The sequence below is a fragment of the Ursus maritimus genome, unplaced genomic scaffold, assembly GCF_017311325.1.
Source record: "Ursus maritimus isolate PB19 unplaced genomic scaffold, ASM1731132v1 scaffold_6, whole genome shotgun sequence".
Taxonomy (NCBI): domain Eukaryota; kingdom Metazoa; phylum Chordata; class Mammalia; order Carnivora; family Ursidae; genus Ursus; species Ursus maritimus.
This window is the reverse complement of record NW_024426774.1, coordinates 84,251,413-84,266,858: the sequence shown is the minus strand read 5'-3', so window position 1 is coordinate 84,266,858 and position 15,446 is coordinate 84,251,413. Positions and strand designations below refer to the sequence as shown.

Sequence of the window (15,446 nt, the reverse complement as noted above, 5' to 3'; positions counted from 1 at the left end):
CCTGCTCCCTCTCTCTCCCTGCTGCCCGGACCCCTAGCGATTTCTTCTCCTTCCTCAGGAATCTAGCTGCCATCCTCCTCATTACCACTGGCAACCCTCCACAGCCTCTGGGGGGAGGGGATCTGTTACTGTGATGCCAAGCAGCACAGCCCCTGCTCCAGCCACCTCCCAGCTTCCCTCCTACTGTGACTCTCCTGACTATCACCTGCTAGTCCCAGCCCAAAGCCATTACCTTTGACAGAAAAAGAGAACCCCAAATGAAAGAAAAGAGAACAAGAGTTCCTGTTCCTATTGCTAGAGTTTTTTTGTGAGGAATGTGGTTTCTAGCATATAAGAGAAGCTCAAAAATGTGTTCTGGCAAATAAAACAGTGGTCCCTAATCAAACCTCTTAAAGCTGTTCCCAGGGTTATGTTACCACATACAGGGCAGTTCTGTATGTCATGTGCATATGCTGGACGAAACAGCTTTTCGGCAGGCTGGCCTGGAAACCTCCCTCTCAGGAGGCATTGTTTCTGTGGGAAAATGCCCTCTGAGTGGCAAACAATTGACTTACTAATGACCATTAAAACTACCTTTCCTTCCTCAGGAATGGCTTATAAAACAGGGAAATTAAAAAATGTGCTAGGCAAAGAAGAAATCAAAGAGCAGCCATCTCTGGCTATAACATAATTCTATGTACATACATTATCACAGAGACACACATATGAATAACACACATATAGATATATGAGGAGTAAGTTGGTAAAAGTACAGTATATAATTGGACACACACACACACCCACCCCACTCTTATCTTCATTAACAGCACGGGTTCAGCCTCCACAGACTGCCCCAAAAGGAGACATATTCTGTGAGAAAGGCGTGAGGAGGGGGATCATAAGAGGAAATACAAAGGATGTATAAAAGAAATACAAAAGCAACACAAAGGGTAACACAGGAGAATCAAGAACAAGAATTTGGGGGACGCCTGGCTGGCTCAGTTGGTGGAGCGTGTGACTCTTGATCTTGGGGTTGTGAGTCTGAGCCCCACACTGGGTATGGAGATAACTTTACAAACATAAAATCTTAAAAAAATAAAAAAGAAGGAAAAACAATTTAGAAAAGAAGATACATCGAAGAGCTTAATATGGACAGGATATTCCTCCAAAGTATCCGAACGAGATCCGCCATGGGAATTCCCGCTCATTGCATGAAAGGTAGGTCACAGACGCCCTGCTCTAGAGAGGGTATGTCATGGCGCTCTGAGTCACAGGCACATCAATACACTATTCATACTGAAATTCAAAACAAAGAAGGATGCCTCAAAACAGCACCCCTGTGCTTCTGTCCAGGCTGACTTACCTCATAGAAGAGCCCCTCCGGGAACTGCTGGAAGCACTGAGCACACACAAAGCACTGCTCATGGTACAGCTCCCCATTACTGTTTACTATCTTCTCGGCAGGCGCAAAGCCCCCCTTGCAGCGCTCACAGGTGGCGTTGGCCAGGGCATTGGCCATGTTGCTGTAACACACAAAGGACAGGAAGTCACAGACTGTCTACCTTTTCTTAGACTGAAGACCAAATGACACGAAGAACTGAGGAGAAAATTCTATCTGATCACAAAAATCATATTGTAGCCCTAAAGCCCAATTTCTTGTGTCTTAAGAACTCAAACTTCTCCCATCTTTGCCCTTGCATCTCAGATGCTGAAAAGGCCTCCTGCTTGGAATCTGTTTTTCTTTAACATTTCCGACATTCCTCTTGCTAAATATACTATAAGTGAGTGCCTACTACCTGTGAGGAACTAGGGATAGAGACAGAAGTCAAGAGCTGCCCTCCAGGAGCTTGAGGTTATAGCTTAATAAGTAGCCTAATTAAAATACCCACAGGTCACCACCTCAAAAATTTCTCTTCCTTCTGAGAACAGAATCTAAACTGCATGTCAACTGAACACCATGCCCTGACACAGGTTATCCCTTTGGTTAGATCCTGCTGAAAGCAACTGCTGCAAGCAGCCCTTAAAACCAGGCGGAATGCCTTAGTCCTGTAATCTCATTGGTAAGACAAGTGTTGAGCACTAACATTATAAGCTGCATCTTAAAGTCACAGGATTGTACATTGTGAGGATCATTTAATAGACATGACACGGGGAGGTTCAGGGAGTTGGAGTGACCAGCCCAATGTCACAAAGCTCAGTAGTTAATGGAAGACACTAGACCAGAATCCAGAGTCGCTGTTCATAAAATCACAACCAGAATATAGTATCAATTTCAAACACCGGGGAAGACATGATAGGGACACCATCACACGTTGCACATCAGGCAGTCAAATGACCACCGATGAACCCAGTGACCCGGTCTCTCCCTTGCAGTCATTCCACTATACCTTGAAACATATAGGAGGCACTCAATAAAAGGATCCACAGCCTAACTAACTACTGTGTAGTCGGAAGAAGAAAAGCATATACTCAGATAATTATTTAGCTCTAACAAGCCTTGGTTTCACATAAAGAACTACTTTGTTCTACAAGGCCTTGAAGTGGGCAAGGCCCCCTATCCACAGCGGTCATTGGCCAAGTTGTTCTTCACAATTTGTCAAGTTTATTTTCAGATGCCCACTCAGAGCACAAGCTCTACCTGTGTGTCTAGTTGCCTGGTGCAGCCTGTAACTACCCAGATACTGAGTCAATTCACCTTGTAAAGTTACTGCCGACATTCTCTAGTATCAACCACCCTGGGAGGCAGGTACGGAGTCTTCATTTTACAGACAGATTAACTGCTTTGTCCCCAGCCAGTTTCTAAGTTTTCCCATTTCCTTAGAGAAGGGCCCACACATACCTTGTCTCAACTCCATTCTATCCCAATAGAAGTCAATTTTGCCTTCTTGCCCTAAATGTTTCAAAGAACAGTATTCCTATTTTGTAGCCTTGCCATAACTAACCCCATGCAGAAGTACCACGTTCATAACCACATACCAATCACAACTCAACTTTACTTAATAGGCTTAAATATAGAATTAAAACATCACAAAAAAGGGGGAAAAAAAAAAGAAGAGAGGCAGCCTCATTGCATGGCAAAACTGGCCTAAATCTCATATCACATTTTCTACTTTGTCATTTCAAAATTACTGTGGGTTATGGAGAAAAATACATCACATTCCCTTCTTCATTTGCTTTGCCATAAGCCAGATGAACTGTAGCAGTTTTAGCAAAGCTCCTGGAAAGGTTTATGCTTCCCCTTTCTCCTGACCAAAATCGACAGGTGTCTCTACATGAAGTACGGTAAACCTGCCCCAATAATTCTAATATCGTTTTGAGGTTAAAATAAGAAAAAGTATATAACTTTGGAAGCCAGAAGATGCTACTCAAATACAAAGCATTATTATTAACTTTGAACCCTCTCAAAAGATTTACCAGATCCTTAGAATTTTAATAGAACTCCCAAAAAGCAGGAAGAGAAGAACATTCTGGAATGCCTTGATCCATTATCTAGATCAAGTGGTTCTCAAAGTATAGGGGCCACTGTGACCCTTTCAGGAATTCAAAAGGTCCTTCCTTTTCCAACTACATCTCTGTGGGAGGCATATTTTCTTTATGTACATTATCTAAAGTAACATATTACACTAGGATAAATGCAGAAGCAGAACTCAGAAACCGTCTTCTTTAGATAGTCATTAATGAGATTTGCAAAAATGTAATTCAATGCCACTTTCCCATCAAGCTTTTCTCATTTTGGAAGTAGTTATTTTTCATAAAAATTCATTAATATTAATATTTATTAATATTAACACAGAATGAGTTTATTGTTATTTTAAATTAATATATATTTAATTTTGCTCTCAGTTCTTATTTTCTAAGACAGTAAATACTGATAAGCAAACGCTCTTTGGGGACCTCAATAATTTTTAAGAGTGTAAAGCGGTCCTAAGATCAAAGCTTTCCTACTCATTATACTAAATAAACACTGGTTATATTCAAATTTAAATACTCAAATAGAAACTAGGTAGACACATTATAAATACAAACATATAGTTTCCCACACACAGGAAAAATAAACTAGCTTTAGAAATAATGTAATATGCATTTTTGAAGAAGTATTCCTTTTATTAACAAGCAGGATAAGAAAAGAAACTACCTTAGAGGAAACTTTCAGGAAAGAACCCCTAATAATCTCACCAACCTACTGAATTGTTTCCATTTCCTTCTCCTCTCTTGTCTTGGCCCTCTGGCACTGTGAATTTTTTTAACGGACTATTTTTTAGAGCAGTTTTAGGTTCACAGCGAAACTGAGAGGAAGGCGTAGAGTTCCCCTTCACCCCCACATGCAAGCCTCCCCTGCTGCCACCATCCTCCACCAGAAAGGTACTTTGTTACGACTGATGAACATACAGCGACCTGTATTTTACAGTTGTTTTTTATATTTAACACTGCCTATGATAGAAATTACATTTTAAAAGTCATGAATGATAGTTGTATCTGTCATCCGGCTAGTTGTAATTAGGTGGCTAACTTTTCATAAAAGAATTTTTGCTAAGAAGTGGTGTTGAAGACAGAGAATATATATGTGGGGAAATATATATGTAAAAGCCTTTAGTACAGAACCTTCACATCTGGCTAGTCATAACTGATTTACCTGACCCACTTCCACAAATCAACTGCACAGAGAAAAGTTGGTACCACTGAGCCTTGTTTTTCAAGTGCCTCAGTGATCAAAGTATGCGAAACAAACTTTCTGGCAACAAAATGAAAAATTTGTAAATCCAAAAAGCATCTTGAGAGTCCACACAGCATTTTGGTTACAGTATAATTATAATTGCCCAATTATACTTAAACAGAACTCTTTATAAGTTGTGAAAATAAACGACATCTGTTACAATACCACACAGAATGGATTAGTGGAAATAGAGAATCAGGTCAGTTAAATTCTCCTTAACTCTTAATTGACAAATTGGGGATTTGCAATAATTCCAAGCTTATGACTTTGCAGGAGGCCAACAATCTTACATGAGTTTGTCTAAATACTACGCTGCACTACTTTTTTTAATTGTTTGCTAAAATGCATTTAATAACATGAATTAGACATTTTAGAGTTAATGGCATATATATGTATATATAAATATATGTATATTTGCTAGTTACACATCATTCTTATTTATTCATTCAATCCCCTCAAAACAGTGTTAAGAAATCCAGTTAGCCTACTTCAAACTGCTGACTTGTTAAACTTAACAAAAATGTGTATCTTTATCAACAGTCTGTAATTAAGTTTTTACTGCTTCCCTCAACCGACCCCTCATCTGTGGGAAATTTTAGAGCATACAATATTTCTATAATAAATTCTGACAGCAAAAACTCTAAACCTCCCTCTTGGACTACATAATGAAGACATACTATTATCAGGAACCTATCGAACACAAAGACATTACTACTATTACTTTAAAGGTAGCATTTTCTTTCACTTCTGCATTTCATCTGGTGTATTCCTGCCTACTGGAATATGCCCCCCTCCCCTCCATCACCCTGGAATGCTCCTCCTGAAAGTGGAGGGAATTAAACCATCAATGGCTAATGAACTCAAAGTCCAAGAAGGCTAGATCTGGAAGACGGGAGCACCTCTTCCAGGAGAGGAGACACTTACAATTTTGCATAAAAGTCACAAAACTCCTTGTAGACCTTTACGTCACTGTGCCTGCGCTGCAGTTTGGACACAGCCCTCTCGTCTTCATTGCCACTAGCCTGGTGGACACTGTTAAGGGCTGCCTGGGGGATTTCTTCATTCTCTGGGATAACATAGGGGCGCACCCTGCCCGGGAACGCCATCCTCGGGTGCTTGAGAGCTCTGAGTCCAGGGCAGAGAATAGCAGGACAGGGGACAGAGAAACAATATCCAGGCCTCCCCCGCTTCCCTGCCAGGGTCACTCCCACTGTTCCCACACACGTCAGCCCTGCGTTTGCCAGGGTCACTCCTGGCCCTTCATGTTAAGAGCTCTAGCAGCAAAGCAGTCCCTTGGTGTGCCAGTCCTGATTTACTGAGGCATTTCTGGAAGCTCTAGAAAACATTCCCCAAAGCAGTGACACAGTCTTTGCCAGAGCAGCCTTCCCGGTAGACTGTGTCTAGAAACACTGCCACAGGAATAGAGGACTGCTTGGCAGGGTCCAAGAGAAACAAACATCCACGTGCCCTGGGGAATCTGTCACCAAGCATCATCCACACGAACACTGTGCTTCTTGTAAAGCACCCCCAGACATTCTGTTTCTAACAAGCTTCCCGCTGAGGCTAACACAGCTTGCACACTCTGGGGCATATACTAATGCCCGGGGCATGGTTGTCAGCTATGCCTATGGTGGCCCTCTCCCAAGGGTCTGTGAGTCCCTGAGATTTGGAGCTACTTTGGACTTTTACTAGCAGTTGGCACATGGCAAGAGCTGGATGAATGTTCAATGAATGGACACAAGAGGAAATAGGAAAGAGCTGGAGTCTAGTTAGAAACTCTCAGCTAATCGTGGTCTTTATTATGCCTAAGGATGCCACTGGCATTCCTGCTGTAGTCAGTCCACACTGCTGTCATCTTGTAGCAGTGCCACAGATGAGGAGGGTGATTATGAAGGCCATGGGTAATACAGGGGCTCAGAACCTTTCTCCAAAAACAAATGATTAAGTCAGAGGGATAAAAGGTACAGCACAGGGAACACAGTCAATGGTATTATAATAGCATTGTATGGTGACAAATGGTAGCCATGTTTGTAGTGAGCATAGTATAGGTTATAGAGTTGTCAAATCACTATGCTGTACACCTGAAACTAATGTAACAGCGTCAACTATACTTTACTTAAACGCGCACACACACACACACACACACACAACTAACCCAAAATACTTATAAGCAAAAAACTGTACAATCATGGATAAAATATAGGAGAGTAGTTATATACAAAATTTTTGAAGATTTATTCATTTTAGAGAGAGCAAGCAAGAGAGCGTGCATGCACATGGGGGCTCGGGCTGAGGGAGAGACTCTTTAAGCACTCTCCCCGCTGAGCACAGAGCCCAGTGTGGGGCTCTATCTCATGACCCATGAGATCATGCCCTGAGCCGAAACCAAGAGTCAGACACTCAACCGAGCCACAGGCGCTCCTAAATTTTTTTTTTAAATAAAATAAATAAAATAAAATAAAATAAAATAAAATAAAATCCATCTTGTATGGGTGTTTCCAGTAACTGATACATTTGTTCATTCCTAAGGAAAGAAGCTATCAGGCTCTATTTGTTTGTTTTCCTTATGATATTCTTACAGTTCCTAATCCATACTAGGTTCAATGATTGCAAATCATGTTCATTCTCTTGCCAGAACATCATTAGATCCAAAATATTCTGCTCACACTGATGTAATACTACTTGGAGACCCCAACCAAAGGGCAGAATGCTGAAGTAGGTCCTAGAGACTTCCCTTTCCTTCAGTTCAAAGAGTTTCCAGGGAATCTGGGGATACGTTTTCTATGTTCTTTTAGCCTCACTTCACATGTCAGAAATGTGACCTCCAGGAAGGTAGGAACTTTGTCTTGTTCATGCCTGTACTCCAGCATCATGAATACAGTCTACCACTTAGCAGGTGTGTGGTAATCATTTGTTGATCATTGAACTCAGATTAGTAATCCATCTACTTGATCTAGGAAATCATGAAAACAGTGAAGAGCAATTTAGTTACCAGTCTGCTAAGCATTTTGAGTCAGCAGATCTAAAAATACAAACTAATTATCTTAACTTCATAACAATTAGTCTAATTTCTACTAGACAGAAAAACAGAACCATGAAAAAAGCTAATTGTGAATGAACAGATACAATGAAGACTCTTATCTGTCAAGGAATTAAAAATAATGTGAAAGATCTACAATCAAATTTTAACTTTTTATTTTGAAATAATTATAGTCACAGGAAGTCACAAAGATTGTACAGAGAAGTCCTTCAAGACCCTTTGCACAGTTTTCCAATGGTTACACCTTATGTAATTATAGCCCAATGTCAAAACCAGGAATCTGACACTGAAACAATGTGTGTATATACATTATGTGTATGTCATTTTATCACATGGGTAGATTCATGTAATCACTGCCCCCAATCAAGATATAGCACTACTCCATCACCACAAAGATCTCTCATATTATCTCTGTCACACCCTCCTTCTCCACACCTTGCCATCCTGTCACCCCTTGCAACCACTGTTTTTCATCTATGGAATTGTAATTTAGAGAATGTTACTGCTATGGACTGAATGTCTATGTCCCTCCCAAATCCCTATGTTGAAAGCCTAATCCCAAATGTGATGGTATTTGGAGGTGGGACTTTGGGAGGTAATTAAGGTTGGATTAGGTCATGAGAGTGGAGCATTAATCCCTCATTATGGGATTAACATCCTTATAAGAAGAGGAAGAGACAAAGATCATTCTCTGTCAGCCATGTGAGGATATAGCCAAAGGCGGCTGTCTACAAGCCAAAATGTGGATCTTCACCAGACACTGGATCTGCTGTACCTTGATCTTGAATTGCCCAGCCTCCAGAGTCTTGAGAAATAATTATTTGTTGTTTAAGCCATACAGTCTATGGTATTTTTGTCACAGTCCACACTAGGACAGCTACATGGAATCTTATAGTATGTGATCTTTTAAAGCCTGGCTTTTTGTATTCAGCATTATGCCCTCAAGATCCATCCAAATTGTTAATATATATCAACGGTACAAGGAGGGTACAAGGAGTCGGTTCCTTTGTTTTACTGCAGAGTAATATTCCATGGTATGGACATACCATAGTTCGTTTAGCCATTCACCCACTGAAAGGGCATTTAAGTAGTTTCTAGTTTCGGGCCATTGTGAATAAAGCTGTGTATCAGTTCCTACGTGAATACAAGTTTTCATATCTTTGCGATAAATGTCCAAGAGTGAAATTGCTGAGTTGTATGATAAATATAAGTTCAGTTTATTTAAGAAAGTGACAATTTTATTAGAGTGGTTATAGTGTTTTACATTGCCATCAGCAATGTATGAGAGATTCAACTTCTCCACATCTTCACCAGCATTTGGTGCTACCATTATCTTTAATTTTAGTTGTTTCAATAGGTGTGTAGTTGCAACTTTTATTATGTATATGTATTAAGTTTATGTATATGCAGATAAGTACAAAAAATAAGTCAGAAATTTCAGTCTACCAGATACCTGTATTGACTAGAAGGGAAAAAGTAATACATGTATTTGGGAAAAAATTCAAACACTACAGAGAGATATAAAATGAAAAGTAAAGTCTCTTAACTTATCCACACCTTCAACTAAGTCAGTTCCATGGTGTCCTTCTGCTAAATCAGATTAGTGCTGGAAATTTAGTAAAAATTCTCTTAGCTCCTCAAATTATGCTATTTTAAAAATACTGTGTTAAGGTGAAACAGGTAGGAGACCTTCCATTTTCTGTGATTTCCTCTACTTCCAGCTGGGACTATGTTAAAGAGTATGTCCTTGGAACACAATAAGTCCAAACAGAATTCTTCAACAGAAGTCACCTCAATAGGAGTCAGTTTTATGATCAAAGTTATCACATATGGTGTTATTATTTTTGAACTATTTAATCAGTGTGACTATTTATATGGATGTTGAGACAGATTCGTGGCTCTGTCTGTTTACAGTTTTGCCAGATCTCACTCTTCCCTCCTTTCCTTTCTTTTTTTAATCACCAAGGAATACCACAACTGGCAGCTGGGAGGCAGAAGGGAGGCTGAGGCTCTAAAGAAAGAAAAGATGGGGCAGGACAGAGCCCAGTCATCTATCTCACATCTCCTTCCCCCTCCCCGCCAAGGAGCAAAAGACCCTGGCCAGTTGACATTTGCAGAGAAATTCCCTGAACCTTACACCTGCTACTTCAGTGAGGGTTAAGGCCAACCAGGAAGGCATAGCCCCTGCAATTGTGAATGAGCTCTGGTATTTAGAAGCTAGCGGCAATGGGCTGCCCTTCCATGAGCAGCTTTTCATTAAGGTCTATAGTTTCTTAAAAAGTAATTGTTCCCACTAGGGGCACCTGGGTGGCTCAGCCAGTTAGGTGTCCAACACTTGATCTCAGCTCAGGTCTTGATCTCAGGGTTTTGAGTTCAAGCCCTACATTGGGCTCCACATTAGGCGTGGAGACTACTTAAAAAAAAAAGAAAAAAAAAGTAACTACTCACATTATTCCACTGTTTGCTTATTTGCATTACTTTACATCATTTCTGAACATATGGGATGTTTACCATGAGCTCAAAATGCAAGTCCTAAGGGGTACCTGAGAAGTGCCTGCTGAATGAATTAAAAAGTGAATACAAGTCACAGCCGGTTTCTATAAGTATACAATTAGGGAAATAATATATGCATATACATGTTTTTTCTCATTCAAGCATATAAGGATGCAGATTTCTACGTCAGTGCCAGATGCTGAGTGAAGAGGGCTGTCTGTGTGTGTCCTAGTATCTGAGTAAGGATCAGTAACCATGTGGCCATTGCAAGGTTAGGTGGCACTATTCACCCAAAAGGACTTCACACGGGAGTCAGTTGGTCAATCACTTCTTATCCCAGTACCATAGAAGAGAGCTAAAAGAAATGTGTGGTTATTTTTCCAAGAGGACATGGGGGGTCATTTCAGGCCAAATAAACACCACTGCTTAAGTTTTCATCCAGGCATTTTGCTACTTTCAAATCATTTTTGACACTTAATAATATCACTCTAAGAAATGTAAATAATCCTTTTAGACTGTGATTGCAGCCATGAGAAAAATATTTATCTGAACAGCTTTGATGGAAATTACTACTGCCACTACAGTGGCATCAAAATAGTCCCTGAAGTAGGGTACAAGGCTGTTTTTAAAAAATACTCCAAAAGCCAGCTTTGTCTGAATAGTGGGCCTGTTAGGTGGCTTTTGCTGAAGAACTAGGGTTTCCTGAGGCCCATGATTCCTTAAGGGTTCTTCCCAAGAGGTTCTATAACCTGATCACCACAGTTAATTCAGGTCTTTGAGAGACCCCCACAGGACAAATCTGAATCCCAAACATTCCTTAAATCCATCCACAGAAGACAGACTTCTATTTCATAAACTCCACACTTTTTGATCATCTACTGTGGCCAGACTCTACTACTCATTGAGCAGCCCACTGCGTGGTGTCATTGTCCGTCTAGGCTGCTATAACAAGATACCACAGATTACACGGCTTGCACACAGCAGAGATTTATTTCCTATAGTTACAGAGGCTCAAAGTCCAAGATCGAGGTGCCAGCGTGCTTGGGTTCTGGTAAGAGCTCCCCCCCCCGCCCGCCTTCCTGGCTCATATCCTCTCATTGTATCCTCACATGACAGACAGTGCTAGGAAGCTCTATGGGATATCTTCGGTAAGGGCACTAATCCCATTCATGAAGGCTCCAACCTCATGACAGGAAGCACCTCCCAAACGCCCCCCCTCCCAATACCTTTGGGGGTTAGGATTTTGGTATATGAATTTTGGGAGGACACAAACATTCAGACCACAGCAGGCAGGATCTGGGACCCTGGTGGACTGCATCCAACAGTCTGTTAGATGCTAAACCACACACAGCATATCTGATGTTAAACTGGCCAGCTCAGTGTCCTGTAAAGAATGCTGCAGGGCTTCAGATTCCACCAGTCTGGCTAACTCCACGATTTCAGTCAAAACAAATTCCACCCAACATACTACCTAGCCAAAGATAAATAACCTACCTAGAGATATCACACAAAAATATTGTAGCTATTTCCAGGAGCTCAAATACTTAAAGCCATACTTAATCATGAGCATGGCTGCCAAAATTAATAATCAACTTCTTAATAACTTATATTTTAAAATTAAAATTCTCTCAAATAGCAACAATTGAACTATGTGTATCACTACCAAATAGTTAATCTATGTGATTTTTTAAAATCCAAGCTGAACATTTTAACCAATTGCTTCTAAAACATAGGACTCTAACAAAAAAAAAAAAGGTCAGTGCTATTATATATTTTATGCCATTCCACAGACAGATGTGCATATGTGGATGGCTAAGCCAAGAACTTGGCAATAACAACTACTAGAATGTAGCTTTCCAACTTCAATCAAAGGCTTCCATGAGTACCGGGGTATTCAAAATGTTGAGACAGCCCGGTTAAGTTAACATATGGTAAAATGAATTATTTTCACTATGATGCCCTATTCTACTCAAATGGAAAATTTAATCTGATTTTCCCCCTACTATTAAAACCACAACAATCAAGACATGCAAGTAAAGATAATGGAGCTGGAAAGTTCTTTCTCATTTCCCAGCGACCAGGACAAATGCACTGTGTTTTCTTTCAACAGACAGTGAGGGAAGAGACAAAGGTCGGCTGGCCAGAGAGGACAGAGTTGCAACTAACATGCCATTTTGCCTTGTCTGTTAAAATTGTTTCCTAATTCCAGATTGCACAAGCAAAAAGAAAGCTTATTACAACAGACGCATGAGAGTGAGAAAGAAATAAGATGCACATCTTAAATGAACTTCAAAGGCACGTTTGTTACCTGCTTTCATGGGCGCCGCTTATGAATCATGATCAAAGCAGGGAAGAACCTCTCTAGCTTTGTTACTGTATGTTGGAAATAACTGAAGAGAATAAGTGAAAAACATTATCGTCTAACAGTGACGAAAGAACAGACTTAAAGGACCTCCCTATATACCAGTAACTGCCTTCCCAGGGCCTCCCACTCACCCCAAATACTCAGAACAGCCCAGCAATGACCGAGAGGCAGGGACCCCAAAAGGTTATTTGTATCTGATTCTAACACCTTCTTAAATGAAACTCACCTAGAAGTTAGAGACTCTTTGGTGTTGAAGACAGAAGATTAATAGCACCCCAAACCTTGGGCTATTTTAAGAAGTGTGTTCTTATCCCTCCTAAGGAAAATGAGTGAAACACAACTCAATCTCAAGTTGATAATTTTCAAGAAGTAACTTCAGGCACGCTTTCCATCCTAAAATCAACAATTAAGATACAATGTTTTGCTTTGTATTTCCCTGATGCCGAGTGATGTGGAGCATTTTTTTCATGTGTCTGTTGGCCATTTGTATGTCTTCTTTGGAGAAATGTCTGTTCATACCTTCTACTCATTCCTTGTTTGGATTATTTGTTCCTTGGGTGTCGAGTTTGACAAGTTCTTTATAGATTTTGGATACTAGCCCTAAAACCACAATGAGATACCACCTCACACAAGTCAGAATGGCTAGAATTAACAAGTCAGTAAACAACAGATGTTGGTGAGGATGTGGAAAAAGGGGAACTCTCCCCTTCACTGTTGGTGGGAATGTAAGCTGGTGGAGCCACTTTGGAAAAGAGTATGGAGGTTCCTCAAAAAGTTGAAAATGGAGCTATCCTACGACCCAGCAATTGAACTACTAGGTATTTACCCCCAAGATACAAATGTAGTAATACGAAGGGGCACCTGCACCCCAATGTTTAGAGCAGCAATGTCCACAATAGCCAAACTATGGAGAGAGCCCAGATATCCATCAACACAAGAATAGATAAAGAAGATGTGGTATATATTATACAATGGAATATTATGAAGCCATCAAATCTTGCTATTTGCAACGATGTGGATAGAACTAGAGGGTATTATGCTAAGTGAAATAAGTCAATCAGAGAAAGACAATTATCATACGATCTCACTGATATGTGGAATTTGAGAAACAAGGCAAAGGATCATAGGGGAAGAGGAAAAAATGAAACAAGGTGAAACCACAGAGGGAGACAAACCATAAGAGACTCTTAATAATAGGAAACAAACTGAGGGTTGCTGGAGGGGACGGGGGTGGGAGGGATGAGGTGGCTGGGTGATGGACATTGAGGAGGGTATGTGTTGTGGGGAGCACTGTGTATTGTGTAAGACTGATGAATCACTGGGGCGCCTGGGTGGCACAGCGGTTAAGCGTCTGCCTTCGGCTCAGGGCATGATCCCGGCGTTCTGGGATCGAGCCCCACGTCAGGCTCCTCCGCTATGAGCCTGCTTCTTCCTCTCCCACTCCCCTGCTTGTGTTCCCTCTCTCGCTGGCTGTCTCTATCTCTGCCGAATAAATAAATAAATAAATAAATCTTTAAAAAAAAAAAAAAGACTGATGAATCACAGACCTGTACCCCTGAAACAAATAATACATTATATGTTAATAATAATGAAAAAAAGAAAGAAAAAAAACCTATGTTTCCAATGAAAGCCGGTGAGGTAAAAATTCCTCATACGGTGTCTGAAACCGTCCTGGTTTTATTCTTGACGGCCATAGTAGAAGAGTCCCTACTCAGAAGCCATCAGGTGAGAGCTGCCACATGCTCTCCTCAGTGCCCTGAGGTTTATGAAACACGAGACAGGTCCCGAAGGTGTTCTGTAGCTCAGGAATCGTCTGCCCACAACGGGCACAGATTATTGCAGATTATAGTTCAGTTTCTCAATCTTAACAAATTTAACAAGTACTGATGACCTACTTAGCGGCCTACTTCTTGGGAAGTACCTCTTTCTGGACAATCTCTAGAAGTTTTCCAACATTACCCAACCAACAAATACCCATCCACAGACTTCAGAGGACACAGAGCCAAGGGAAGGTACAGGGATGAGACTGAAATAAAGCTCCTTACAGTGTTCTCCCCTCCTCCATAACACTCTGACACTGACATGTCTACTTTATTAAGAGACATTCTGGACCACACGCAGAGAGAAACCAACAGAGTTCAAGACTTGTGGCACCTTTCTCTCCCTGGCAGAAGCACAAGAGCACTGACTTGCTGCCTGCAACTAGCCACCCTGTCTCTGTAATAAGGACCACATTCTCATCCCACAAGGCAACACATACAGAAGGAAAGATACAAAATTAGATCAGTAAAGTAGCAGAATGTGTGGCAACAAGGCAAAATCAGTAGTAACAGAAAACGAAAAAAGGACAGGAACAACAGAGCAGCCCGTTTCTGGAAGCCTGATGTATACAGGAGTGTGAGCACTCTGGGACAGGACCACTGGTTGCACTGTGCTGTTTGGCAAGTTGAATTTCTCCACGTCCATCAACCCCAAAGCAACACAGCTTGTTACCGAGCATTTAGAAAAGGCAGAAAAGACTCACTCGTGTTCTTGCCATCTAGAGAGATACGCACTGCAACACGTTGATCTCTATTCCTTTTCAAAATACACACACACACACACACACACACACACACGATTGTAAACAAAGGCAGGACCGTTGCAAGGTGATTGTTGAGAATTACCTTTATTCCTAGTACTGGACATAAAAGGACATAAAGTTCTTTGGATGAATACCATGTCCCCTTTTTCCCTGAATTCTCTGCCTTCCTGAAACTTGCCCAGTCCTCAAATTTTTACTCAAGGTCTTCTCTAAGAAGCCCCCTCTGAGCATTCCAGCCTGTACTAACCTGTTTAGCATCTACAGGGCTCAC

At 41.0% G+C, this 15,446-nt stretch overlaps 1 protein-coding gene across 6 annotated transcripts in view; it reads right to left on the bottom strand.

Moving 5' to 3' along the window:
- The window catches only part of LIMS1 (LIM zinc finger domain containing 1), a 152,372-nt gene that overhangs the window by 22,882 nt on the left and 114,044 nt on the right, over positions 1-15,446 (bottom strand). For 5 of the 6 annotated variants that reach the window (XM_040623671.1, XM_008699072.2, XM_040623673.1 and 2 more), the window contains exon 2: positions 1,343-1,502. The exons of the other annotated variant lie outside the window; for it this stretch is intronic. In XM_040623671.1, the coding sequence (XP_040479605.1) occupies positions 1,343-1,502 (160 nt within the window). The remainder of the gene's footprint in view (positions 1-1,342; positions 1,503-15,446) is intronic. 6 annotated transcript variants of the gene reach the window in all.